The sequence below is a fragment of the Ambystoma mexicanum genome, chromosome 3p, assembly GCF_040938575.1.
Source record: "Ambystoma mexicanum isolate Mex_15411 chromosome 3p, UKY_AmexF1_1, whole genome shotgun sequence".
Classification (NCBI taxonomy): Eukaryota; Metazoa; Chordata; class Amphibia; order Caudata; family Ambystomatidae; genus Ambystoma; species Ambystoma mexicanum.
The window spans coordinates 1207306923-1207334296 of NC_090925.1; the positions used below are offsets into that span (position 1 = coordinate 1207306923).

General features: G+C 49.3%; 1 protein-coding gene across 1 annotated transcript in view; it reads right to left on the minus strand.

Moving 5' to 3' along the window:
• The window catches only part of LOC138580045 (collagen alpha-1(XXIII) chain-like), a 981844-nt gene that overhangs the window by 886655 nt on the left and 67815 nt on the right, over positions 1-27374 (minus strand). The window contains exon 2 of the mRNA XM_069650277.1: positions 5137-5203. Coding sequence (XP_069506378.1) covers positions 5137-5203 — 67 coding nt within the window. The remainder of the gene's footprint in view (positions 1-5136; positions 5204-27374) is intronic.

Consider the following 27374-nt stretch of genomic DNA (forward strand, 5'->3'; position numbering starts at 1 on the left):
GCACCATTGGCTCAATAGCGACCTCTTGCCTTCAGATTCAGAACAAATGTTCAATAACAACATAACAATGATAACAGTTCATAGAATTAAATGAGGAGACATCAGAGAACGCGACCCACTGGAGAGTGTAAAAGAGCGCAACACACTTTTCAGAGTGCCTTGACAAACCTTCTGTACGAAACGCTTTGGCTTTCTAATGAAAGCTCACAATTCTCTAATCGCATCTACGAATGGTGCAGGACTCCCTTCTGCAGATATCTGCGGAGCATTGCAGCAAGAGTAGCCCCCAGGCACTGGGCCACAGCACAGGCCAGTGTTCACTTGTACATTGACAAATGGCATGGGACTCCAATCCAATCATTTAATCTTTCTTTGAAAATGTCAATTAAATCCAGAATCATATCACTGCATTACCCTACTAATACGAAACACAATTTCTTTCAATTACCCAACAATTAAAAAACAATCAATCAAGCAGCACTGTCTCGGGAGGTTAGCTCAGGGGCAATGTGCTCAGCATGGAAGCAAGACAACACAGAGCACCACAGGTTCGATCCCCTGATCCACACTTAGAAAACTCTGAGTATTAAGCGAGTTATAAATAACCCATCATATCATATACCTCTCATATCACTGCAATAAACCATCTGCATAAAACATCCTGTACATATAAGAGGCCTAGATTTTCTCTTGCACCATGTCCAAATTGCTAGATTTTCTCTTGAACCATGTCCAAATTCCTTGTTGATGGTAATGGGTTTTGTACTGCACACTGTTGCCACTTGCGTGGTCTCTTGGCGCTCGGCGGGTCTGCAAGAAAGGAGGGTTGTGGGGTGTTTGTTAGTGGGATTGAGAGGGAGAAGAGCAAGAGATCTTTGATGTGCTGTTGGCAGCTTCAGTTCTGAGTAACCGGTCCCTGAGCGTTGGTGCATTTTCAGTCGGTAGCCATGTTTTGGTGCGATTGCGTGTGGCTTGTTTTCATGTTGGGTGTTGTGAAGTGTGTGTGGTTTGTGGTGTGGTCGAGGAGTGGTTGTGTTTAGTTCAGAGTTTGAGGGTGCGTATGCAGAAAGGTGAGTGTTTAGTACGGTTGGTTAGTGGCAATACACCGAACAATCCCTCCAAATCCCTCCCTGCTTGTGTCTTACCAACGGAAGCCATTTTTAAGACACTCATTCACTGCATTGTTCTCCTGGTTGGGTCTTAATCCTTAATGATACCCTCAGTTTTCCCACATACTGCGAACTCTGCAGGCAGACTGTTGCGGAACAAATGCCCGACCATCACTGTAAATGTAGGCACCGAGTCACAAAGATTTGCACTGCAGGAAATGAGGAGATGTTTGTGAGCATCTCGGATTTCCACCCACTGCCTGGTGCCAGATTCACAAATGCTGGACCTGGGGCAAAGCTGCAGATGCCTGGAGCTCCTGTGCAAATGCCACCAAGGGCATCTGAGAGACAATCGGGCATCTCCAGATGTGCGCTTACCAGGCATAGGTCAGCGGGGGTAACCCCGAGAGGATCACAGACCTCGCCTGACGTGCTCCAGGACACATCTTTGTGAGTCGGGCCTGGAAGTGTCAAACCCCACCTGGAACATGGACTACTGCTTCACACGGGCGGATTCCCATTCACACACAACAGCAGCCAGCAGGTGTTGGCGGCCCGACATCTGCATGAACTAAGATGGCCTTTGCATTTTGCTAGCATCCACGGGTGATAGTAATGAGCCAGAAACATGAATTAGCTTAGCACATGGAAGAATGTATCTGCTGGCAGACCACTGGAGAGTGAAGAGCGCCAGGTGTCGGTCTTCCTGCCCCAGAGCGCTGCAAAGCCTCTGCCATGTTGAATGGGTTGGCAGGCAGCAGCCTCCCACTGCAGGAGAGCACCTACCATTCTCCATTGATGTGATGCATTGCTGCCTCACAAACAGCAAAAACACAAGCCCTTGCCAACACATCTTCTGCACCCCCTGCGTGCGCAGGGTGCATTCTATCCCCATCATAGGAATGCTAGTAGAGTGGTCATGATCGTAGCCAGTAAGGAGGGGGAGTGGGGGTAAGGCACCAGACGATTTCACGTGTTGGCACTACCTTAGGCCGCCCTGTATGATCCCCATGCCTCCCGCGACCCTGGAAGAGGAAACAGATCAATGCCGGGTTTGTGCAGGATGCTCCGTAGAAGAGATTTCCCCCACCGGCGCGCCTTGCGCAGTAGCGACTACATGCTATGGCTTCAAGGGCGTTATTCTAGGCTTGCTTAGCCTTGCAAATGCTTACGTTCCCCCTGTTTGGAGCCATTCGCCACAAAGTAGAACGACAATGCGCACAAGGTGTCTGCTTGCCTTTAAGCATCAACATACTCAATGTTTCCCACCACAGGCCAATGAGATATGCAGTGACTAAAAAGTAAGTGTGGCAGGAAGCGTATTCCCAGGGCCAGTGGTCGAGGTGTACGAAAAGAAGTAGTGGAACTATGTCCCCTGCCGGTCTGCACCCACGCACCACAAAACCCATCACCAGGCCCCCTCCCACACACAATACACACCCCAAACACTTGCACCTGCTGTTTAAGGGAACGTTCAGTGTAGCACGTTTCAACTTCTTTCTACACTTCTATTTTAAAACCAAAGCATTCCGGAACGGTTTCTTTTTAAAATAAAAGTATAGGAGCTGTACAAGGTAATTTAAAATAGTATAGGAGCACCGCTTCCGTCCGCTCCCGCTCACTTCGACCACTGCCCAGGGCACATATTATGTATATGATGTGTATTTAACAAAACGGCCCGCCGTGTGTTTACCTTGACACTATAAAAGTGGTGTCCCTTACTTGCAAAGGCGGCAGACTGCATATTTTCCTTAATTGATTTTTGGTGTATTGTTCATGATGGTTTCATTCGCTGCTGTGCGCTTCATAGTGCCCCTTGGCCTAGGATGTCTTGTTGGTAGGAACCCTGGCTACGATATGCCGCGGCAGGCTCGCATAGAAGGGCTGCATGCCAGAGCCGATGACCAAGCATTCATATTTCAAACCTTAACTCAACACTTGAACTTCTAAGAATAAAGCTTGATGTCAAAATGTAAGAAAAAAAATTACATGCTTTTATAACGAGTGCAATTATAACGAAAATTGTATAACAACAAAACATAACGAATTTTGTTTCCTTCTTTTTTTGGGGGGTGCCCCCAAACCACGTTTCCCACCCCAACCGTTTCCCTACAAGATTTAACCCTTTATCCCACCCCACATACATTTTCGTTATGCTTTTCGTGATACCATGTTCGATATATGTGCATTCTGCATAACATTTTCGTTATAAAGACTGTATACCAAGAAAAAGACATGAAGCACTTTTCTAACCGCACGCACTATGCAAACAGGCATGGCGATCTGCTCTATAAAGTGTGTGCCAATGCCGGGGCCAGTTTTGGGAAGGGGAAACCTGGCACATCAGTGCAAGCTGGTGCATGTGCCATCTAAGAATCCATCCTTAGCAAGACCGACACCAGCGCTCTTCTCCAGTCCCTCAGAGGAAGGAGCACAGGTCGCAAAGGCCTGGTAATCAGCAAAGGGCAGCACCTGCCCAGGTCAGGCATGCTGAATGCCTGTGCCAGGCTGGCTGGGTTCAAAGAGGATCCAACTGGCACTCTCAATAAACAAGATACAAGTGCAACATTCAAGGAAGGATCATAAAGGATTGGAGAATTGTTCAGAATAGACAGGACAACTTTCCTTAACCAAGGTTCGATTTACAAAAAAAAGCCGAAACTGCGGGTGAAAGCCGCCATCGCCTGCACTGTCATTTTGGTCACATTTGATGTCCTACACTAGAACAGAAAAGAGCCAATATGTTCACAGCATTGTAAATCTATAGATTACATTTTTGCATCAAGCTTACATCATGCCCACCCTTTTTTTTGCATCATGCCCACCCCTTTTTCGTTTGGCACCTGCTCATTTCCTCACCCAGTGCAAATAAGCCAACATCGCAGGTGGTTTAGCACATTCCACACCCCACAAGCTCGTGATTCCTCTTTTCATTGGCACGATAATAGCATTTGCGCTTTCAATAATTAATAATAATAATAATAATTAGGCATTTATATAGCGCTACGAACCCTCAGGTATCTGAACGCTGCTTATTATTACCCACGGTGTGTGGTGCTCATTTATCGACCTCGGAAGGATGAAAGGCTGAGTTTGGCCCCGCCAGGATTCGAACCTGTGTCAGCAGATTCTGCACTGGACGTCAAAGCGAGCGCTCTACTCGGCTCGGCACATTCACAATGTGCAACACAATGCGGTTCTGGGTACTGTGCATGCTACTGCAATGACAGGCCATGATCAATGTGAATACATGCATGCATCTCCAGATACTGAACTGTGTCAACAACTTCTACAAAAGTGACAAAACCCCAGTACTTACAAACGGTTACCAAAACAAAAGTGTGTTACAAATCACAATACAATCTTTATTAAGTTATGCAAACAATCAAATAGACACAAGAAAGTCTCTCTCTCTCTCTCTCTCTCTCTCTCTCTCTCTCTTTTCTCCTACTCAAATCATAAATTGAAAAGGGTTCATAGATTCTATCCAAAAGGTTTTTGGAACTTCAATGACTCTGGTTTCTCCGACTGCCTCAAGTTCCTCTTTTCTAGTAACTCTGTAATCCACTGGTGCACCAGACATTATGGGCGGGTTCCATGGCGCAGACCCCTGGCAAAAGACCTTCACTGCACACCAGGTCCTGCACTAACTGCGTGCATGCTTTTCTTGACCTGGGAGGCACACTACTTATTCTGCACACATTCAAGTGTCTAACCATTGCCCAGTGGTTTCAGAGACTCCGCCCTCTGTCAGTTATTGGCCAAATGAGGCTGGTTCCTATTGATGGATGATATTCAAATCTGTAGAAGCTAAGAGCATAACATTGCTTTGCATTCCTGTCCTCAAGTTCCAATCTCTGGTGTTCTCCAATATCTCTCTATATATATATTTAAAGCAGCCTCTTGATATTGTAGATCAGTGGCCCTAATTGAATGCATGTCGAGAGAACCTGAACACCCTAACATAGTTACAGTAGATTTGTAGGAAGAGGGCCCTTAGCCATTATTAGAGATGGACTTGACCTACCTGGTGGGCAGCTGCACTCAGGAGCCTCTCTTACCGTCCGCAGCTTGGCAAGACCTTCTCCTAGTTTCTGCAATCAACAAGTCAAAGATTTACAAAGTGAATACATTTAACTACAAATTCAAACATGTTACAAAAGGCAAACTAAACTAATTGACGACACAAATAAGCAGCAAAACAGTTATTTTCCTTGGTTATCCCGACAAGAAAACATTTGTATATTTAACAAGCAGCATATTAAACGTGCGGCTCTCCCCTGAACCCGAAGGCGGTCTAGGGCAGCAGCAGCTTCCCTCAGGTTCCACAGGAGAGTAGTCAATCATAACTGCGCTCTCCTTTAATATCCTGACGCGATTTGCAGCAGCGGGCGAGCAGTGTTGATGACCCACTTTCTAACCATGCAGTGTCATTGGAAGAAAGGACCTCTGAAATGTGGCTTGTCTCAACCTGAGCAGAGTTCACTAGGTTGCCTTAGGGCGCAGCCTAGCAAAGCTCCAACTATTCCAGTTACATGGTGAGTAGAGCATTGCATAGTGGTTCTCTCCTCCAATCATGCCATTGGCTTATCACATCCTGGAAGTGGCCTTGCCCAGGCCCTTTCATCCAATGACATTTCATTAAAGGAAAGGACCTTGGTAACAACTCTTGGCTGATGGGACAAGCTAATGTTTGTATGGGTGAGCGGATGGGCAAAGGGTGTGGCTGTGTGTTGTCACAAAGCAGAAATGGATCAATCGTAGGCCAGATATATAATTCGGTTTCAAAGAAGGATGTGTTCAGGAATTGATACAGTGGAAGGGCAATATAATAATAGGGTAAACATAAGATCTGGTCAAGATAGATTCTCAACAATATCAGCCCACTTTCTAGGTTCCCGTCTCAAGTCAGTATCTCTGGCAAGGTAGAGAATATCCTGTATATGGTGGATCTTTCCTCATTTATCCAAACTCGGTACTACAAGTTTATCCTGGCTAGGGTATGCTTCCTTAACCTCACCCTGGTGGGTTACAAGCCTTTATGGTGCTATTCGCTAAATCACATGATCTAAGAACACGAATAAAACGAAACTGATGGCCCCATATTACACATTTTCAGCAGGCCTAAACTTTTTCTATGAGAACATGTGGCAATAAAGTAGGTTACCAGGTGACGGCTCTTCTTTATCCTGGTATGTTAAGGTCCTCTTCTTGATCCACAGTTTGCGTCGTCAAAGACTTCACAGCCCCACCATCTACATTATTATTATTATTATTATTATTAGAGTATTTATTGAGGACGGACCTAGCAACAGAGTGCTCTACAATCATAGGGGGGAGAGCATGGTGTGGGAAGCCGAGAAACAAGGAAGTGAGGAGCCAACACCGGACGGGGAGAGCGGGCAGTTTGTCATCAAGGTATCTACAAGCAATCAGGAGAGGAAACAGTGGGGGGTAGATCACCCAGTCCCAGCTAAGGTGGGAAGTGGACCTAGGTGTTAGGGAGGAGCCATTCACTGAAGAGGAGGGTCTTTACCTCCTTCCGAATTGTAGAAACAAGAGAGCGAGTCTGATATTGAGGGGCACGTGGGGTGGTTACATAGTTTTGAGGCGTAGACAGAGATGGCCTGTCTGCTGGTTTTCCTTCCTTCACCAGCAGAGTTCCAGTCTGCACATGTCCTTACTTCCGATGGATCGTAGGCCTCCACCTATGTGTTTAGGGGCCTGGATCTACCTCCCGCGAACCTACTCTCACTGTCCTTCTCAGTGCCTCAACACATGCTTGTATGTAAGGGAAACTTCCCATGTTCCCTTTCCACTCTTATTCTTTGCCCTTCTCCTTCACCTCCTGAATTGTCTTCCTCATGTGCGCTTCTCCACCTACCCCGGTATCACTCTTCGCCCTCTCAAGGTTGGGTGTATACTATTCTACCACCTTAATCTCTTCTGCGGTTTCTTATCCAACCTCCTCTGCCCTCCTACTGGTGGGAACTCTTCTCAGATTCCTGCTCGGCCTTGTCCCTCCCCTCTAGTGACCCCACTCCTCTCGGCCTTCTTACTGGTGTTCCTCATCTCCACTTTACCCTCAGCCTGCTCCTCCTTGCCCCAACTGGTGCCACCCCAATTCTTCCCACTCTGCTCATCGTCCTCCTTACTACAGATCAGTAGAGGGGGTAGCTTTTGGTGCCAAGGGGTGGGGGTGGATAATAGGGCACCAGCAGGAGGCTGTGGGGTGCTCTGGGCACCAGTGGGAGCAAAGGGGGGCAGCCTTCCCCACCCTGGCCCTGACACTGCTACAGACATCCCTTCTCTACTTGCTCACCCTCATTCTCTCACTAACTGGGGGCACTTCGCCCCTCACACTTATCCCCTTTCCAATGGATGTTCCCCTCTCCCCTCTCCAAACCCTTGCCTACTGCCCTGCAGATGCACTGTCTCCAAACACCCACACACTCCTGCTCAGCCAGTGCTCTTAGATACGGGCCTATCCCGCCTCCCTGAACTACCCCAATCGTATGGGTTTCAGGTCTGTTGGATTATACGTTCTGAAATGGGGTTGGTTGGATTCACAAGCACTTAAACATCGTATTTGCATTTTCTGTTACAACCCGAATTGCAGGATTTAGACGCTACACATTGTCTTATGGGTTATACCCACAGAAGGAATAAGTTCCTGAAACAGTAATCGATGAATAGATTCACTGAGACGCTTGCAAGCATACATTGTGAAGCACAAGGCGTACAAACCAGCCCAGTATATGTTGCAAGAGCTCTTGGGAAGTTGATGAGATCAACCCATTCACCCCTCCCCACCAGGTTACAAAAATAAAAAAAAATGATTCGCCACCATCTTGAACTGGATGCTTGCACATGCGCGAGAGCAGCAGAGCTGTTGCAGCTGAATGCTCTGCAGACCTTCTAGCCCTCCCTTGGGAGTGCAGCCAATCCTGCAGATGCTGCATTTCTTGCGTGTAATCCAGTTCACTTGTGTAAGAAACGCCTCCTTGGTCTGTGCACAGGGTGCCACGTGCCCGGCCTTGCTTGTCATTTCCCTGACCCGAGACAGCAAGCTGCTCCTCAAGAGAAATGGAGCAAACGAGAGATTCGACCATCTCAGAACCATTAAAGAGATGCCTCCATATTGTGGAATGTAGTGGTGAGCTCTGCCTCCCGACCCTGGCATGGTCGAGTTGCCAAGGGATTGTCCCCATCCCCCTCTACCCCCAGGCCGAGGATGGCAGAACGAGGGGCAGCACCCAGCCCTCTTTGCCACCCCAACCTTCAAGCCAAGGGATAGGAAATGGACTTCATCACAGAATCCATTCGCACGTGCCTTCTCCAACTCTCTACAATCTCCACATAATACATTTTAGCCCCGCCATGTTTTATGTGTCCCTTTGATGGCCAAAAACACCTGGAGAAATTGGGATTTGTTTTAGTTAAATTTATTTAATATATGTTTTCAGAAAAATAGTTGTATGTCACAAGAGTGGGTTCCTAGTATCTTTCTCTAATCATTTATAATAAATAGTCAAACATAGCACACATAATTTGAGCACTGTTGCAGTGATATGTTTGTGAGAACAAATTAAAGTAAAATAAATCATTGGTTAAATCATTTAACACATAAAGAGCTGGTACAAAGACAGTTCAATGGCTGCCATATTTATAAGCAGGACACAGAAGTGACAATAACTAAACCATCAATTATACACAACAGACAAACCTAACAAACATTAGTAACATCCTGGAAAGAAACAACTACAAGTGGAGTCATACATTTATAAGGATTTGTTCAACAAATAATGTTGTATTCTGATGGTACAATAGTCTCTGAAGAAGACCACATGCAAGCGAGTTAATGTGTATATAAAGGTCGAAACATGCCATGTCGAACAGAACACTTCCTAAAGGACAGAACAATTGATACACTTCTTCTGAATGTCCCAATATATAAAGCAAGCAGCGATCCTACCTCACTCACAAGGACTGGTTTAACTTTAAAGGCCTCCATAGAAGTTAAAAGTAATGTGCAATACCTTCTTGGTTCTGTGTCTGTGTCTGTGTCACGGCATTTCCTGCACCACACTTAAGTGAGCGCCTTAGCTCCGCCATGCTTGATATTATGGGGCTCTTATAATGCCCAGTCACCTCCACAAGAAGGGGGAGGGGGCGCCTCCCTTTAAGCCCCACCTGTCCACCCACCTCTCTGGGGGGGCTCACCTCTTTGCCCCACCCCCTTGTCATGTCCCAGGCCCCCTCACCTCCCTCTTCGTTGTCCATCATTCCTCCCTGGCCTCTACCCACCCACTTCCCATTCCCATCCTAGACTCACTCTGCGGCCCACGGTGCCATCAGCAGCGATGTAACAGTCCATGTGGCAAAGCCGGTGAGGCCAATGACCATGACCCTAGTGGCCACCTGATTAAGACAGTAAATGATCTTTTGTGGTCTCCCCATCACTTAGACAATGTAATAATTATAATATCAGGGATGCGTTGATCCTGCTGGGATTCCAGCGTGTACAGGATAGGCTTGCCCTGTGTCAGAGGAGAGTGCTTATCCTGTGCGCTATCCACTAAGCTAATCGCGGAGTGCCTTGTCCGCAAACCATTGACAAGCTCTGGAATAGGCTTAAAATAGGTACTACGTAGTGCATGCTCTCAACGGTAAGTCCAGCCTAGCAAACCGGAGGAAACTAAAAGAGTGCCCATTTGGATGCACAATTGGTCGGCATATTTTCTTGAGGTGTACATTTTGTGTCTAGCCCAGCATTATTTGATTTTATTAGGCATCCGGGACACAAAGTACCAACTCTTACACACGGTTAACTACGGGGAGGGTTTTCTGTGACTATTTCCCTGTCCTGATGGTGACGAAACAAGGAGTCCTCCAAGCACTCATTTCTGAACCTATTTTGCCAATCCTTTTAATGGTTACTGGCTCAGTGGTGCTGAAACTCAACAGTTTGGACCAGGGTAACAACTTAGTAAATGAGAAACTTGGGGACTTTAATCTAGACTGGTCTCCTGCGTTTTCCTCTTCACTTCCCCGTGTATTCGCCATCATGCTCTAATTAATGATTTTTTCAATTTACTGAGTAACACTTAGTTCAAAATCGAGAGTTTTTAAAAACATCTAATGATGGCAGCAATTATAGTTTATTTTTTCAATATCATTTATGTTGGCTCACCATTATCATTAAAAAAGAGTTGGCCAAATAGTGATTTTTTTTTTTTTTTTTTTATATCTCTGCTGCTAAAGAACAGACCTGCTCCGGAGTCAACATTCACTTCTTAATAGTTTAAGCAGTAGCGTTGGAGAGGAATACCAACCCGTCAGCAGGAAATTTATAAGACTGAAATTATAAACACCAGGAATTAAACACTGGCCATTCAGCAAAACTAATCCTTCCCTAGACAGCCCTGGACCATTCTGCAGGCATTAACAGGCATTAAGGGAGACAGCCTTGGGCTAGATGAATGCCCGATGCTGGAGCTGGGATGTGGAGTGCTGCCGGCATCCTCCCTTGCACGCATGGAATGCTCAGCTGGTAGAGCTGCTGCCGAACCAAGTTGCACTGGAAACTCTAGAGGACCATTCTTGAGCAGCAGATACCAATGACCAATGTCCGCTGCAACAAGCCAGCAAACTCCCAAATGGGCCGCATCGACAACAAGCGGCGCAAAGATGAGAAAGAGGTAGAACCTACTTCCGTGAGCTCACATACCCTCAAGTAGCCGACATGAAGAATCCACGGCCTCTTCCAACAGGCAAAACATCTCAAGGCCAAAGCAAAGGGGTTGGTCTGACGGAACGGAAATTAAATGGCCCACGGAGCCAATGGGGGAGCAGTGAGTCTTGCCAGCGATGACGTGGTTCTACCCATAAGACTGCTTTATGCATTATTAGCAACAACGGGTAAAGCCCCCTTAGTAAATGCTTACTGAAATGTAGACTATTTCACAGTCAAAGGCACACAACCAACTGTGGAGAGTCCAACGACGTCCAAGTCCTATATCGTGGGTAATTGACCTTCAGGGGCTACAGCACTCTGGCTGCTACCCAAAGTCCCCCTTCCTTTCGCCCGACAGGGTGTCAGGAAAAGGTCTCGCTGGAGTCACTCGTTCACAAACCCTCCATGGAATCGGTCATTACCCTTCCGTTCGGTCGCCCGGAGAAACCCGCCGTTCCAGTTCTATACACTACTATTAATCCAACTGTGGGCAAGAATCACGCTCTTTAATTACTACTTCTACCCCGGACAGTAACAACAATGTCCTTTTTAAATCCTCCAATCACTCCTTCTTTAAACCTCACCTAGCCAGCAGGAGGGCATGGAATTCAATGGGGCTGTGCGAGCCAGATGCTTTTCTGAAAGCACTCTGCTGATCCCGGAAGGTGTCCTGGTCCTCTCCTCCACCAAGGAAAGTGCAGTGTCTAGACTAGAGGAAAGCACCTCTGCATGTCGCAGCACCACAGGATCAATTATTTACAATCTTGGCCAAGCCGCCACTCTATGATACAGGCTCCTACTTACCCGGTGAACTAACTGGGATCATTAAGGGACCAGACCAATTAGGAACGCATCCGAAGCAGAAAGCTTGAACCACCAATCAGGCTAGTGACTAGCCCTCTTAAACAGTTATGACATGTTGAAGCAGGCGGCGGGAAGGAGCACAGGGAGACGGACAGAAGCAGTTGCATGGCAGCAGGCCAAGGACCGGGCAAATGCATGCCCAAAAGCCTAGATATAGAGGAGAACGCTATTGATGCTGGGAAGCCGCCGTCTAGTACCAAGGCTTTAGGGGTGCTCCATTTATGGGGGTGGGGGCATTGTATGGCATGAAGAGACTCTTTGCCAACAAACCCATGATGGGATAGAAGCTGAAGAAAGAGATGGGCACTAGATCCCAGTGCCCAGCCGTGTTCAGGCTAAGAGAGGGTGGCAGTATATGACACAGAAGATAGAGTGCCAGAAGGGAGTATATATCCCAGCACTCGGCAGAGTTGTAGCGGAGATGGACGATATAGCCCGCTGTCCACCAAGCCCAACCCAATGGTTGTGCGGAGAAGAAGTCAAAGGATCCCGAAAACTCTCTGAACTTACTGTTATTGCGTAGGGTCAGTCAAGAGGTTGAAGAACTTGTAAAATTAGGTTTTAATATTCTCTGCTGTCACCATTTGGAGTTTTGCAAAAAACAAAAAAAGGGAGAGAGTGTCCAGAAGAGGACTCGGAATTGTTCAGTTGGAGGGCCACAGTGAGGGGTGCTCGAACACCCGTTCCCTCATCAGTCATCTCACCACCCCTCACTTTAGTCTATACATCCCGTTTTAGTTTCCTGCTGCCTTTAGGCCTTTGCCCAACCTCAAAACCTGGCTAAGAACATCTATACAAGGTTTAGGAACAATGATTTCTTGTGTCCTAAATTTGTCTGACTGCATCTGTCATGATACTCGCTCGCCACACAACTCAATGCCATTATTGATATCTCCCAGTCCTCACACTACTTTCTTGATCAGGCTTGTTACCATGACCACTGCGCTCAGTTATCCTGGATGCCGCTGGAATTGGACAAGATATACAAGCAACCAACATAACGTACTCACCGCAATGCATGGTGGGACACAACCCGGTTCCGTGAACCATATACATCCTTCTCAACTTGATAAAGCCACAAGTTCATATACAACGGTTGTTTGTAATTTAGACGTCACAAATAAAACAATGTATGTATAGGAGATAAAATGTAACGTTATTGGGACTTGTAGCGCACACTGCTACCATTTCTCATGGTCTCCAGGCAGATCTCACACATACTTAAAGTCTACCCCTTCTGATGAAAGTGTGCATGGCTTGCAGCTCCCAGGGACACTCCAATCCAAATCTATAAAACCCAAGGACAATCCCTGCACTGAAGACTCCTGTGTTCACAACCTGAAATTCCCTTTGTAAACTAGAACTGAAATTGCAGATTTGACACAGCTGCCTTGTAATTTAGCTTGATTTAAATATAGCCGTCATGGCTGTCACACCCTTCAACGACAGAAACCTGGTGCTGTACGACATTTCTTGGAAAGCAGAACCTTTTTGAAACAAAATGATTTTCAGTACGCCTCTCGACTACTACGGCGGTGGTTTGGCACAGTATAGAAGCATATTAGCATAACATAACATTGTAACCCACATTGAAAAGGCCATCAGTAAGAGATTGAATTTTCTCAATTGGAAATACGAATCTTGTGGAGCCCAGTCTAGGGTTATCCAAAGTTTCAGGCACAAAGACAAGGCAAAGGGCAGGAGCAACAGCAACCGAGGAAAGCGGAGTAACTATCCCGGAGCAAGATGATAGAGTTGGGGCAGGTCATCCACCGGCGATTATGTCACTCCAAAAGCCGGGGGAATTTCTCGAACGACAACGGTGATCACTGTAGAAAATTCTGCTCTAGTTCACGCCCACCGAGTGGACCATCTTTTACTTTCAATACTGATGTGTACATCTTACTGGGCCGCAGCTGCAGGTTACGTAAAGTTGCTAGATGGGGGGTGGCTAGGGCAGAACTTGCTACCTCCATGATTCCATTTTGAACCTAAAATGACCGCTTTATGGCTGTGATCAGTGGCGTAACACAAACTAAGGGAGCCCCCTGCAAGCTCGTTGAGGTCCCCTCAATCCCTCAATCCCCCCACCCCAAACTCCTCAGAGAAGAGTATTCTGCACCAGAGACTCTTGGACTGGCCTGGGCCACCACTCAAAGCTGATGATTATGATGTTCATGAGGCCGCAGCTGTGTGATGCGGCCTGCACTAGGTAAAAGATGTAAAGTTTTGTATACAATCTTACATCGAACATAGAAACAACAATTGTTCTAGTGCCCACTGTACGGCCAGTAACATTATTATGCACATGGCAGTAGCAGAGGGAGGTTTTGGTGCCAGGAGGTCGGGTGGCTTCTGACGAGGGCACTGGAATTGTAAATGGTTCAAGGCCAGTGGCGGCATTTGAATATTTTTTGTGCAAGGGCATCAACATCTTCCACAAATTAGAGCAAGCATAGCAATAGAGCCCCAAGTTATGTAGGGGAAGTCGGGTGTTTATCTGGAGAAAAGGTGTAAAATAATCTGTGGAAATGGTCCATTGTACAGCATATTTCTTTACAACATTGGTTAAAAAGTCATACAATTTACAAATAGTTCTCATGGGTAATGCATGCCAAAATCTAGCAGATGCCAAGTCCCCAACAGTACACAGGCGCATTTAACAGTATTATGATGACAGAGTTCAAAGCATATGCCAGCATTGCCAGTGTAAGTCATTTTTGTACAGCTGCGCCCACAATATATCCACTTTGATTTTGTGGCCACAATCTATTCCATAATGGTCACTATAAGTAACTTTTATGAAGCTGTGAACACAATCTAGACTTCTAAGGTCACTGTTTACCACATTGATGTAGCTGCAGCCACAATTTATTCGAAAATTCTCAATATAGCAAATTTAATGATGCTGGACAAATACTATAAGCCAGCATTGAAACCATCAATAACTTGCAAAGTGCAGCCCCCTGCTGCCTAACACATGGACGCATTAAGCACACCCACACAAAATCACTCGTATTTAAAAAATAAATAATCAGAAGCAGGAACACAAACAGGCTTGCACTCCACTGGTGTATAACAAAAGAACCAGAAACCAGGCCGTCTCTGGCTATGCCCCCAGACCCTAAATCTCCTCCTCATCAACACCAGATGTGCGCCATCACTTTTACATTTCAGATTAGCGCTTAGTACCCTCTCTTTCAAGGAAGGACTTCCCCTAATGCCTAGGTCCACACATTCTCTACTCCCCACCTAGCCAGAGACTGGGCGATCTGCTCTCCCCAGTTTGCTCCCATAGTTGCTTGTAGATCTCTTGGTGTTAAATAACCCATGGTCCCCACCCCCGCTGTTAGCGCACGGCTCCCTTTGGTTGATCCCTTGCCATCTGCTTCCCTCACCATGTACTTCCCTAGGACTTATAAAGCACTCTGTTACTTCCTGAAGTTAGGGCCACAGTCAATCAATACCATAACAATTATAACACTTTTGAGACACTGCAAAGATGTATTTGGGGCCACTCCACATGATGTGGTCTGGATGGTCTAGTTTGCATCCAGTCTTCATACTGTAAATGCATATCTACGATTCAGTTTGTAAATAAATCACAGATTATAGATAAAATATTCTCTCAATCAGAATATAAACAATTAAGTAAGTGAGTGAATCTCCCTCATTCAGTAAATATATCTCTTATGAGAAACGATACGAATATAAAAGGCACAATAATTCCTGGCTGCTTTGGATGAAATCAAAGAGCACTTTGGGAACCTAAACATGGTCATAGATTTTAATATCTTACACATAGATCTGTGATAATGATGAAAACATGGAATTATTGTGAGCACACCATACACAGTGGACTTGGATTTTGTTTGTCACAATACTCAGCCTAACATTAAATGTCTGCAGAATGTGAGACATAACAATTTGGAGACACTGTTCTTTTAGTGTGATGCTTGCCATTTATTTATTTATTTATTCATTCATTTATTTATTTATTTGTTTATTTATTTATTGGTGCTCATACAACTAGCAAAACTGTTTTAAAGGGCCCACAGGACAACAGAGAGGGGACAGAGGAAGGTAGACAGTGAATTACAACAATATTATTAGGTAAATAATTGAACTAAAAGTACAAACAGGGGGGCGTGGCTAGCATGCAAGCTCAGGAGACGTGAGTCCCGTGAGCTCCTCTTGCTGCCGACAACATCCTGAGGTTATCATCCTGTTTGGTGGGACGATACGACTCGCAATTCCAGGAACAGCTTCAAGGCTGTTGGGAGAAGCTCCGTGACAACTTTCAGCCTAGAAATCCCAATCCGTGGGGTGATAGAGCGAGGAGAAGTTTCGGCGCGCAGGACGCGAGAAGCCGACTTCAAGATGGCCGCCGCGGTCCGATTCCCGTAACGGACGAAAATCTCCTGGAGCCTGCAGCGAGGGAGGACCTCGGTGCTGCTTTGCAACGGAGCCGGAGGATCGAGAACAAGGAGCCGAGCTGCACTCCGACGCCCGACCGCTGGGGAAACGGTGTGTTGCAGACACCGCTGGAGCTGTCCCCGAGATCGGGGGTGCAAGGTCCCGGTGGCGCCCCTCGGGAGCGGGAGAGACGTGCGCCTGAGCAGCGGAGATCGCGCTGAGACACACACCCGCATTTTGTGTGCTGCTCCCCACATTGCGGGCGGCAGACCCACGGGACTGGTGCACCCCCGGGGGGGGGCGAAAAAAGATCATCGCAGGACGAGTGCGACGCCGCCCGCTCCCGGCGAGGTCAGCTGGTGCCCCCCTCTCGCGGACTGCACTCCTCCATACTCGGCGTGGCTGCTGCTCCTGAGGGGAGCGAACTATAGCTGTGCAGTGGTCCTCGGGTGCTGAGGCCGCTGCTGGTATACAACAAAGAGCTGGTCTGCCGGTGGTCATTTTGAGCTGGACACAACCCCCTGGCTGCGCCGGGGCAAATAAACATTTACTACTCGGATTTACATGGGAAGTACACCCACTTCCAGGATGTCACTTGCTTCCTGCACACTGGCACTCCCGAATACCCAATACCTCTAACTGGGAGGACCGCTGGTGCTCTCCTGACCGCCAGAGCACAAAGCTTGCTGGACTACAACTTGTGAGCCGACAACTTGCGACCCATGCCCAAGATGGCCGACGGAGCCTGGTGACGGCCCCGTGCGTGGCGGATCTTCTCCTCCGCCCCATGGTCTCGGGCTGCAGCGCCGTGCGGAGAGTGACCTGCGGGAGGAGACCTGCGCCTGTACCAGAGGCGCTTTCGGAGCGCACCAAGCAAGTAAGTGGCCCCCTTCTCCCTCGGCCTTTCCCGCCACCACCGTGCAGTCATCCCAAGGAATATCTGGGCCGGAGGGATTGAGAGTGCGGAGGGGCAGCTCAAGCCAACAAAGAGGAAAGAACCCAGCAGAAACCGGGGGATTCGTCTAGTGCTCTCCGCGGGGGTGCTCACGGCCCCAACTGGGTAGAGTCCCATAACACAAGCCCCACCTGACATCTGCGCCCGTCATAGGACAAGCCGCAATATAGTGCATAATTGGGGGAGGAACCACCGAGGAGCGGCACCGAGGAGCGGCACCAACGGAGGCGCTGATCCCCCCACCGCGGTGTCCAGCGCACACCAAGATGGGGAAAGACAGACAAAGGAAAGCATCTACCCAAAGTAGCATGGACCAGTTTGCGGTTGCTACAGCCCCGGCCCTCGCGGGAGCAACAACACGAACAAACTCCCCTCCAGAAGATGAGTCTCTCTCCTTGCAGGATGTCATGGAAGCCATCGCCAGCTCCCGCTCCTCCATGGAGATTAAGATGGACAGCATCGCAGCAGATGTCTCCTTCCTGAGGCATGACTTACAAAAGTTAACCTCTAGAACTGGCGAGGCCGAGCACCGTATCTCAGAAGCAGAGGATAACATCATTGGGATCAACAGGCAGATGGCCCAAGCCCTAACCCGCCTGAAGACCCTAGAAGCTAAGGTTGATGAGGGAGAAGGAAGGTCTCGCCGCAATAATGTTCGCATTCTGGGCCTGCCAGAAGGAGAGGAGGGGCAGTGCATGGAACTATTTCTCGAACAATGGCTCACTGACATTTTTGAACCCCACTCTTTCTCAAAGTTTTTCTCTGTGGAGAGGGCCCACAGGATGCCCTCGGGCAGACCGATCCCGGGCGCTCCGCCCCGAACAATAATCGCCAGATTACTTAACTATTGCGACAGAGATGCTCTCCTGCAAATGTCGCGCTCGCATGGGTCGATCACACACAATGGGTCGCGAATAGCCTTTTTCCCGGATTATACCCGAGAGGTGCAACGTGCAAGGCAATCCTTTGAGCCACTTAAAAGACAACTGGCGCAGTTAAAAGTGAAATACGGCCTCTCTTCCCGGCCCAACTGAAAATTCACCATAAGGGATCGATAGTTCACTTTACGGACCCACAGGAAGCCTGGAGGTGGGCCGAGGCGCATATTGAAGGGGATTGGTCCACGAGACCACGAAGACAGAGAGGCAGAGCCCGACACGAGTCACGGCGGGCCTCCCCGAGGAGAGACCCGGAGCGGGAGGAGCGGGGGGGCTCTGGTGCCAGCTGCGGAACAGGATGAACACTGAAGAAATAGCCCGCCCTGCAACGAAGAGATGGAGCGCTCCGTGGCAACAAACGGGCGCATCTAAGCCAAACCCCCGACTGGGTCACGGGAGGCGCCCCACCATGTAAAACACCAGCATACGGCGCAAGAAAGAAAACCCCCCTGGGAAGAGCCTTCCTTGGAGTTTAGTTAGAAGGCACTTTGCATTTGAGTTACGGGGGAGTAACTGGTACCTCTAATTTAGTTTGTTTCATGTGAGTTGTCCGGTTGACAACTTGTATTTTCTTGTTCGGGCGACCGATGCTTCTAGTTGGGAGGAGTATAGGGTGGGTGGTTATGGGTTTGTTATGTTTAGTTAGGGAAAGGGCCAGTCAAGCACGCAATACATTAAAGTCAAATAAGTGGGTAATAGCAAATAAACACACAGAAACTCGGCGCCTGGCGCCGCCATCAGCGGCACACACCTTCTCGCTCGTAGACAGTTATGGCATCAAATAACACTAGGTCCAACACAGCCAGAACACTCACATTCTTAGCCTGGAATGTCAACGGGCTTGGCAATGCAATCAAACGCCGATTGGTAGGGCAATACTTGAAAAGGCACGCACCAGATACAGTTTTTCTAGCTGAAACACACCTTGCAGGTACAGAATGTTCCCTATTTAAACGCACAAACTACAGACTCGCACTCCATGCAGGCTTCACAATGGGTTCTCGTGGTGTCCTGATACTGAAACATAAAAACCTTCCCTTCCACTTGAACACAGTGACACAGGATACCATAGGCAGGTACATATATGCGACGGGTATGCTCTGGGGAAACTCCATCACATTACTTGCTATCTATGCACCACCAACCCTATTAACGCCATTACTCACCGACATTTCCCCCATGATCACGGAGGACTCCTCCGACATTACGATAATAGGAGGGGACTTTAATGAAGTCATGGACACAACCCTAGACCGTTCTCATCTGCGCAATAGAAACCCCGGCACACATACCAAACTTGCCACATTCACGAACGCCCTGGGTTTGTGTGATGTATGGAGAGATCTCCACCCAGATTCCAGGGAATATTCCTTCCATTCTGGGGCTCATGCCTCACTGTCCAGACTGGATTAGTTCTTTATCCCATCAACTGACCTGCACAGAGCACAAGAAGCATACCTACTACCCAGAGGCATCTCTGATCACTCCCCGGTGGTGTTGAAAATCACAACTTCTAGACCGACCCCCCCGCCTAGTTGGCGTCTGAATAATTACCATCTGGGTAATCCGGATCTGATAGTTAAACTTCAAGAAGCGACCGAAACATATTTCGAGTTAAACACTGAGTCTGCAGCAGACCCTGGGTCACTATGGGAGGCATACAAAACTGTACTAAGGGGGGAACTCATATCTTTGACGTCCGCATACAAGAAACAGCACTTACTTAAGATACACGAGGCGGAACGACAGGTTAAACTGGCAGAAGAATCACATATTACCCAGGACACGCCTGAGACGAACCGAGCCCTACTCCGTGCACAGAAGCTGCTCCAGAACACAGCACTTGACAACGCCAAACACGCACACACTGCAATGAGGGCACGTATATATGAAACAGGCGACAAAGCTGGCAAGATGCTAGCGTGGCTGGAACGTAAGGAGCAGGGACGCAGCCACGTTCATCAGTTACGAGTAGGGGGTCCTGGTCCACTAGTGTCAGATCAAGAAATATCACGGGGTTTCGCAGACTATTATGCTGAACTCTATAAGAAACCCACCACCCGCATGGACACGTCAATAGTAGATGAAATTAACTTCCCCACTCTGAATGAGGCACAACAAGAATTGCTGGAGAGGGATATAACGGAGGATGAGGTGTTGTGCGCTATGTCTGCCCTCCAAACTGGCAAGTCTCCAGGCCCAAATGGCTTTCCGATAGAATTGTGGCGGAAGGTGGGGACCAACGTAATTGCCCCTCACCTACTGAGAATGGCCCTCATTACGACCCTGGCGGAAAGTGACTGACCGGACCGCCACAGCGTAAATAGCGTTTCCGCCATTGCACGATGGAGCAAAGTGCGGCCCATTCCGACCCATCGGGCACGAGCACCACGGCATGGCGGAAGTGCAAAGTCCGCGATGGCGGAAATGACCCCAAAACGGCCCACACCGCCGCCGTACGGCGCCCTAGGTGCAATACCGCCACCCATCACAGCGGACACCGCAGTGTGCTCCTACCGGAAAGTACGGTGACCGTAAATATACGGAAACGGAAGTAAAAACATGGGCCCGGAACGGGAAACATCCCGCCGTACACCTATAAAACCACAAAAACCACACAACCACTAAAAACACTACCCTGAGACACACCCCAACCCGTCATCCACCCTAGCGAAACCAAGAAAAATGGGAAAAGTAGCGAAGAAAGCGTGCGACCGCAAGCGGCAGGTCCACTTCTCCCGTGAGGAACTCACCGTGCTAACAGAGACCCTCCAGGAGAATGCTGCCGTCGTCTTCTCCACGCAAATGACCAGGACGGCACTTGCGAACAAGAAGGCCATATGGGCTCTGGTGGCACAGCGGGTAAGTGCGGTGGGGACCGCACCCCGCAACCCACAGCAATGCAGAAAGCGATGGGACGACCTGCGGATACGCGTCCGCAGCATACTCTCTGCCAACCGCAACATTGCCACAGCCACCGGGGGAGGTCCTGAATCACCCATCAAGTTGACCCCCTGGGAAGAAATCTGTGCCTCCACCATCGGAATGGAGAGCATAGAGGGAGTCGGAGGGATGGAGAAAGGAGTGCAGACATCCGAAGATTCAGGTAGGTGGGCCAGATAAAACAATGCTAAATCCACAATGTCCAATCATGTGAAGTACCATGTGTCCACATAGTGCAACAGAAACACATGTCCAGGAGAACGTCCACACACATCGGCCTGATAGCGCACTTTAAAACTCACAATAAATACATAAATAATTAAAAACCCCTAAAACACCCACTACACGTGCAGCAGGCACACCCTAACTGCAGGCTGCCAAACAACTGCACCCTCACTCCACACACAAATGAAAGCACCTCCAAGGCCCCGACCCAAATCACCCTCAGGTACCACCCCAATGCATGTGATACAATGCCATTCCAATACCCACAGACCCATTAATAACCCTCGCCCTCCTTTACTCCACCACAGGGTCCGATCCAAACGACGAGCATCAGGACACCCCTACCAGCACACCTGCAAAGAGGGCCAAGACCAACGGCCAAAGACCCTCCACCTCAGCTGCACGCATCAAGACACGGCAGCAGCACAAATCAGGTGGCAGCACAGAGGAGGGAACATCAACAGGCACCCCAGCAGCCAGCATGCCCACAACACCACCACCACAGGTCCCCCCAACGGATGCCACAGAAGGCACTGCCTCTGGTGGCAGCAGCACCATAGGTGATACCCCATTGATGGCAGCATGCTCCGACACAGAAGACGGGGATGTCGAAGTCAGATCCATCCATGACCTGTCCCAATCCCCCTGTCTGTCCCATCCCGTACAACATGAGGATACCACGCAGGGGCACCCACAAGACGACGACTGGCCATCCCCCACAAGCCCTGTGGCAAGGCAACATGAGGTCAACAGCCCCTCTGTGACACCCCCGCAAATGGCCATGGCCCAGCAGAGGCAACAGTCCCTCGACCAGTTAATCGTGCAACAGCAGCAACTGGCCACGCTCCTCAAGGACCATGCCGATGAATGTGGGGGCACTAAGGCAGACATAGAAACATCAACTGAGACACTTAGGGCAGAAATGGAGAGAAGTACAGAGACACTAAGGGCACAAATGGAGAGTAGCACCGAGAGCCTGAGAGTACAAATGGAGAGTGGCACCGAGAGCCTGAGAGTCCAAATGGAGAGAAGCACCGAGAGCCTGAGGGGGGAACTGCATGCGACGTCCAAAGACGTATGTGCCGAACTTGCCGCAGTGCGCCGTGTGCTCACTGAGCTCTCACAAACCCTTAGGGACATGCATGGACGTGAGCAGGCAGAGACATCATCCGTTGCAAGTTCCGTCCAGGGCAGCCCCCAACGTAGATCTGGGAGGAACCTGCGCTCCACAGGCAGGGGTGCCCCTGATACCCGCAGAGGGGGCTTGCAATAGCGACAGCCCACTGACAATGTGCATCTTTGGACACTGGTGTTCGGGGGGGAGGTAGGAGGGTGGAGGGGGTGTGTTGGGCTCACTTGGGTGGCGGGTCGATAGGGTGTTCAACATGATATCACATATGCCATAAACAGTGCACGATCAACCAATGAGATGTGTGGACAATGATCTTTGTGTACTAGGCCATCATAGGCGTACAGTCCATATTGTGCATGTACCAGACACACACCGTGCCACGAGTCCCGTGTCCATGTATCAGCCACCAGGCGTGAGTGCTAGAAGCATGCATCAATGAGATGCTGACGAATGTCACGGCCCTCCGGTGCCTCGCAGACTCCTTGAGGTGCTGCCACATCCCCACCCTCATCATGACCATCATCAGGTGCTTGCAGTTCTGCGTCAGGGGGCATGGGCACATTTCTACGTACGCACATGTTGTGGAGCATGACACATGCCATGACCATCTTTGCAACCTTCTCATGGCGGTACAGGAGTGCCCCGCCAGACCTGCTGAGGCAGCGGAAACGAGTCTTCAGTAGGCCGAATGCCTGTTCAATGACTACACGGGTACGTGAGTGGGCATGGTTGTAGTCCTCCTCATGCTGGTCCCGTGGGTTCCGGACTGGTGTGAGGAGCCATCTCTTCAGTGGATACCCAGCATCACCTGTATGTGGACGATAAACGTATGATGTGGAATGCCATTGCTACGTACGCACACCCCCCCCCCTTCCTGCCAGGTCATTGCCGAATCACATACCCCACATTATCATACATGTAATGAGACTCACCGAGTAGCCAGGATCTGTTCCCTGCGTGTCGCTCCATGTAGCGTGGTATAGTAGAGTTCCTCAAGACCATAGAATCATGGGTTGATCCAGGGAATCTGGCACAACAATGTGTAATGATCCTGTTGGAGTCACACACCATTTGTACATTCAGGGAATGAAATTGTTTTCGGTTGCGGTACTGGGCCTCCATGGCATGTGGGACGACCAATTCCACATGGGTGCAGTCGATGGCACCAATGCAACCCGGTATGCCGGCAAGTGCATGGAATCCCACTTTTGTGTTGGTAATTTCCTGCTCCGAGCGTGGTAGAGAGATGTAGTCGTCTGCGTGCTGCAGGAGGGCATCGAGCACTTGCAATAGTGTCCGTGAGAACAGTGGCTGAGAAATGCCATGCAACTGTCCGACTGTGTGCTGGTAGGTGCCTGTGGCCAGGAAGTGGAGTACAGACACCACCTTCAGTAGGGGTGGGATGGCGGTTGGGCTATCTATCATGCTGACAAGGTCAGCCTGTGTCATGTCCACAATGGCGGCTATGGTGTCCCGGTCCAAACGGTAGAGGGTGTGGATCTGCTCATCAGTGAGGTTGAACGGATGTGCTCGGAGGCGTGGGATTGCGGGCTGCCTGCGTGGTGGTAGTGGCTGTGCTGGCGGCCCTTGCTGGCCCTGCCTTGGCCTCCTCCTCCTCCTGCGTCTCCTCCGTGCGGCCGGTTGTAGTTGGTGTTCGTCTTCTTCTTGGAGTTGGAGTACTTGCAGTGCTATCAGGTCCCCCAGGGCCAACATCGCGAGTCCTGCCGGTAGCATTTCGGAGTGGGTGTGGTTGTGGGAGGAGACTGGGTGTGCAATTTATGTGTTTTCAGGCTGTATGGCCTCCACCTGTGGTGATTCATTCCACCTGTGCAAGCTGCTCTCCCCTTTGGCCGAGCACGTCCCGCACACAACGCTGCAATTCGAGGAATGGCATCTTGCTATTGCAATCATGTATTTGTACCCGATGGCCGTGTAACATTTGTTGATATGTACATTCGGCTATGGTCCCATTGTTTCACATACAATCTTTGCAGTCGCGAACAGACTTGTGATGGGTCAGTGGAACGTAGTACTCGAGTAACGGTGGGCCCTCATGCATCACTGTACCGAGTTGCACCGACGGGCGGGGCGTCCCATTTGTGGGTGAAGGCAGTTGCCATTTTCACACACAGCCGCACTAGATGGATTAATTTGTGATTTCAAACGGCCACAGATGCCTTTTCGACGTGATGTTGCAAATGAGGAATTCGAAGGTCGGCGCTTTCGGTTATCAGCTAGCGGCGAGGAGATGCCCACAGGTCTGACTGCAAATATAACGTTCTATTGTTCAATGTCCTTGAGACAGGGGCCATGGCGAGGATGCAATGATTGATATGAATAGTTTGGGATGCGCAATAGCGACGTGGGCGATGAGGCCGGACGTTCCCAAATATATGTTACTTCACAACACTGGAATTACGGGCTGGGGCACTGTGGATTTTGCAGGCTGCATAACGCACAGACTCAATGGATATTTCTAATGTTATGTGAGTAAATATTCAGGCGTTTTTATACCGGGATGAGGGAATGATGAATGGATGCATGGGCAGGTGATTTGATACAGAGTTTGCCATGTACAGGGCTTCTTGGAATCTATCCGCCTCCCCTGCGCTATGTGATGCAGGGCTGCCATAGTGGGACCATCGTCTATCTGGCCTTGTTGAGCCCTCCCTGTCTCGACGCGCCTTCAGACACTTGTGTCCATGCACGTTAACAATCCCATCAGATGGATTCTGTTTTCACAGACGCATGCACAGGTACACTCGTTTGTGATGGTGTTTACACCTCGATATAGATAGTTATGAGTCGCAAGTGGTTTTGGGGTGGTGATGATCCTTTGGAGTGGGCTAGCATGCATATGGCTGTGGATTGAGTGTGATCATTGAAGTGAGTTGTTCGAATGTAGTTCTGATGGCCATTCTGTTCTTTTTCTTTTCTTTTGGTTGACAGGTATCTCCTCCCCTTTTGCCACTGCCATCTGTATGCCACTCCTGCAGATGGCTTTTACTCCCGACACCTGCTGCTTCGTGTTAATCAGTGGAGCAGCATTACGATCTTATGGGACGATCGCCAATGGGCCACATGCCCTTACGCAGTACTAGTGGCTCGGAGCAACATTTCGGCCTTTCAGCTGGACTAGTGCCTCCCCATTGGGACGGCCCTGCGGTTCTGTGCGCTTCCATGTTGCCTTTTCGTACGTGAATGTGGCTCTGTGTACCATGATGGAACAGGGCGTCACACAAGTAGTAGCTGGTCATTTCTTGCGGATGCAGCCCACAATGGTGAAATGTGTTTTGGAGTTCATGGCCTAATGGCTGTATGGGCTTGGTGATTTTGTTGTGCATTAAATTTCTATTCTGATATGGGCCGTGTAGCGTTCTTCTTTGCGAGTGATGTGGCATATTCCTATATGGGGAGCGATGTATTGTGAGGAGATCTGCATTGGGTTCCAGCTTCGGAGTTTAGTTGCGTGGTACTGTGCTGGGCGCGTTTGCCTACGAAGCCCAGTGAGGTCAGGGATGGGGGCTGCCAATATGACTGTTTGAATGTTGTCATGCTCAGGGGCGGGGGATTGGGTTTTGTGTAACAGATGCCGGTCAGCCAGGTGGACTGGTGGAATGATGTGATTTTCGGAATATTGCTGGTCACAGGTGCCTGTGTTTGCGTGCGTTTCTGGGGGGGGGGGACTGTGGTCATGTCCATTGGAATGGCTTCTGTATTCGTGCCATCTGTGCCCTGCAGCTCCCATTGGCCCCTCTTGTGATTCTTTTGTTCGTTGGCATGCATGGGTGACTTGTACATTTCACTGGTTGCATTGTGACTTCATTGCACCTACGGGGAGTTGTACTTTGTGGGCAGGGAGCGGTGTACAGGCACTCAGTGGGGCCGTTTACGGTTGATTCGCGATGCCGTACTTCTCACCATGGCGGAATGGTACTTTCCGCCATGCTTGATGGCGTTAGGTACATGTCCGCTAGGGTCGGAATTCGCGTACCCTTGCGCCATGGTGGTATTTACGGTTTGGCATGGCGCGCGCGCGCGTACTTGGTGCAGTTAGCGTTGGCGTTCACTACGGTGTCGCTAATGGCTTCGTACTTTGCGGTGACGGGTCATAGTCGCACCGAGCGCTATTCGATGGCGGTATTGCATTTCCGCCATCGTTTTTCGATTTCCGCCAGGGTCGTAATGAGGCCCAATGTATCAACACGCAAAAGAACAGGGCATCCTATCTCCAGACTTAAGAGAAGCCACAATAATCGTATTGCCCAAACCGGACAAGCCCCCCGACGACTGCAACTCATACCGGCCCATCTCACTCATAAACAGCGAAACCAAAATTCTTGCTAAAATACTGGCAGATCGTTTGCAACAGGTGATACCCTCTCTGATCCATCCGGACCAGTGCGGCTTCATGCCCCAGAGATCGACACGCATGAACCTCCACAGACTGCATGCGGCACTGGAGAAAGCCGACAGTATACAAGGGCCGTTAGCCTTGCTGGCAATCGACTTCGAAAAGGCCTTCGATTCAGTGAGATGGGAGGCCATCTGGGACATAATGGGGCACATGGGGTTTGGCGAAAACTTTATGAACTGGGTGCAATTACTGTACAGATGTCCGATGGCCAGGGATAGGGTTAATGGCTGGCAATCGGAGCCTTTCAGTCTGGGCAGGGGCACTAGACAGGGTTGCCCCCTGTCAGCAATGATCTTCGCAATAGCCATCAAACCCCTGGCCATTCTCCTACGTGACACACTGCTCTGGGAGGGATTCCGCTGGTCAGAGACGTGGGAGGACAGGGTCTCGCTCTATGCGGACGACCTGCTTATCTACTTGAAAGACCCACGCAACTCCTGCCACAGAGTTACACAGATGTTGAAGAGATACAGAGCCTTCAGCGGTCTACGCGTGAATTGGTCCAAATCGATCCTATTCCCCATAGGCAATATGGCAGCCGCCGGCCCCGTAGACTGCCCCTACCAGATCGCGACAGAACAGTTTAAATACCTTGGGGTAATTATCACGAAGCGCCTTACAGACTACACAGCGCTGAAC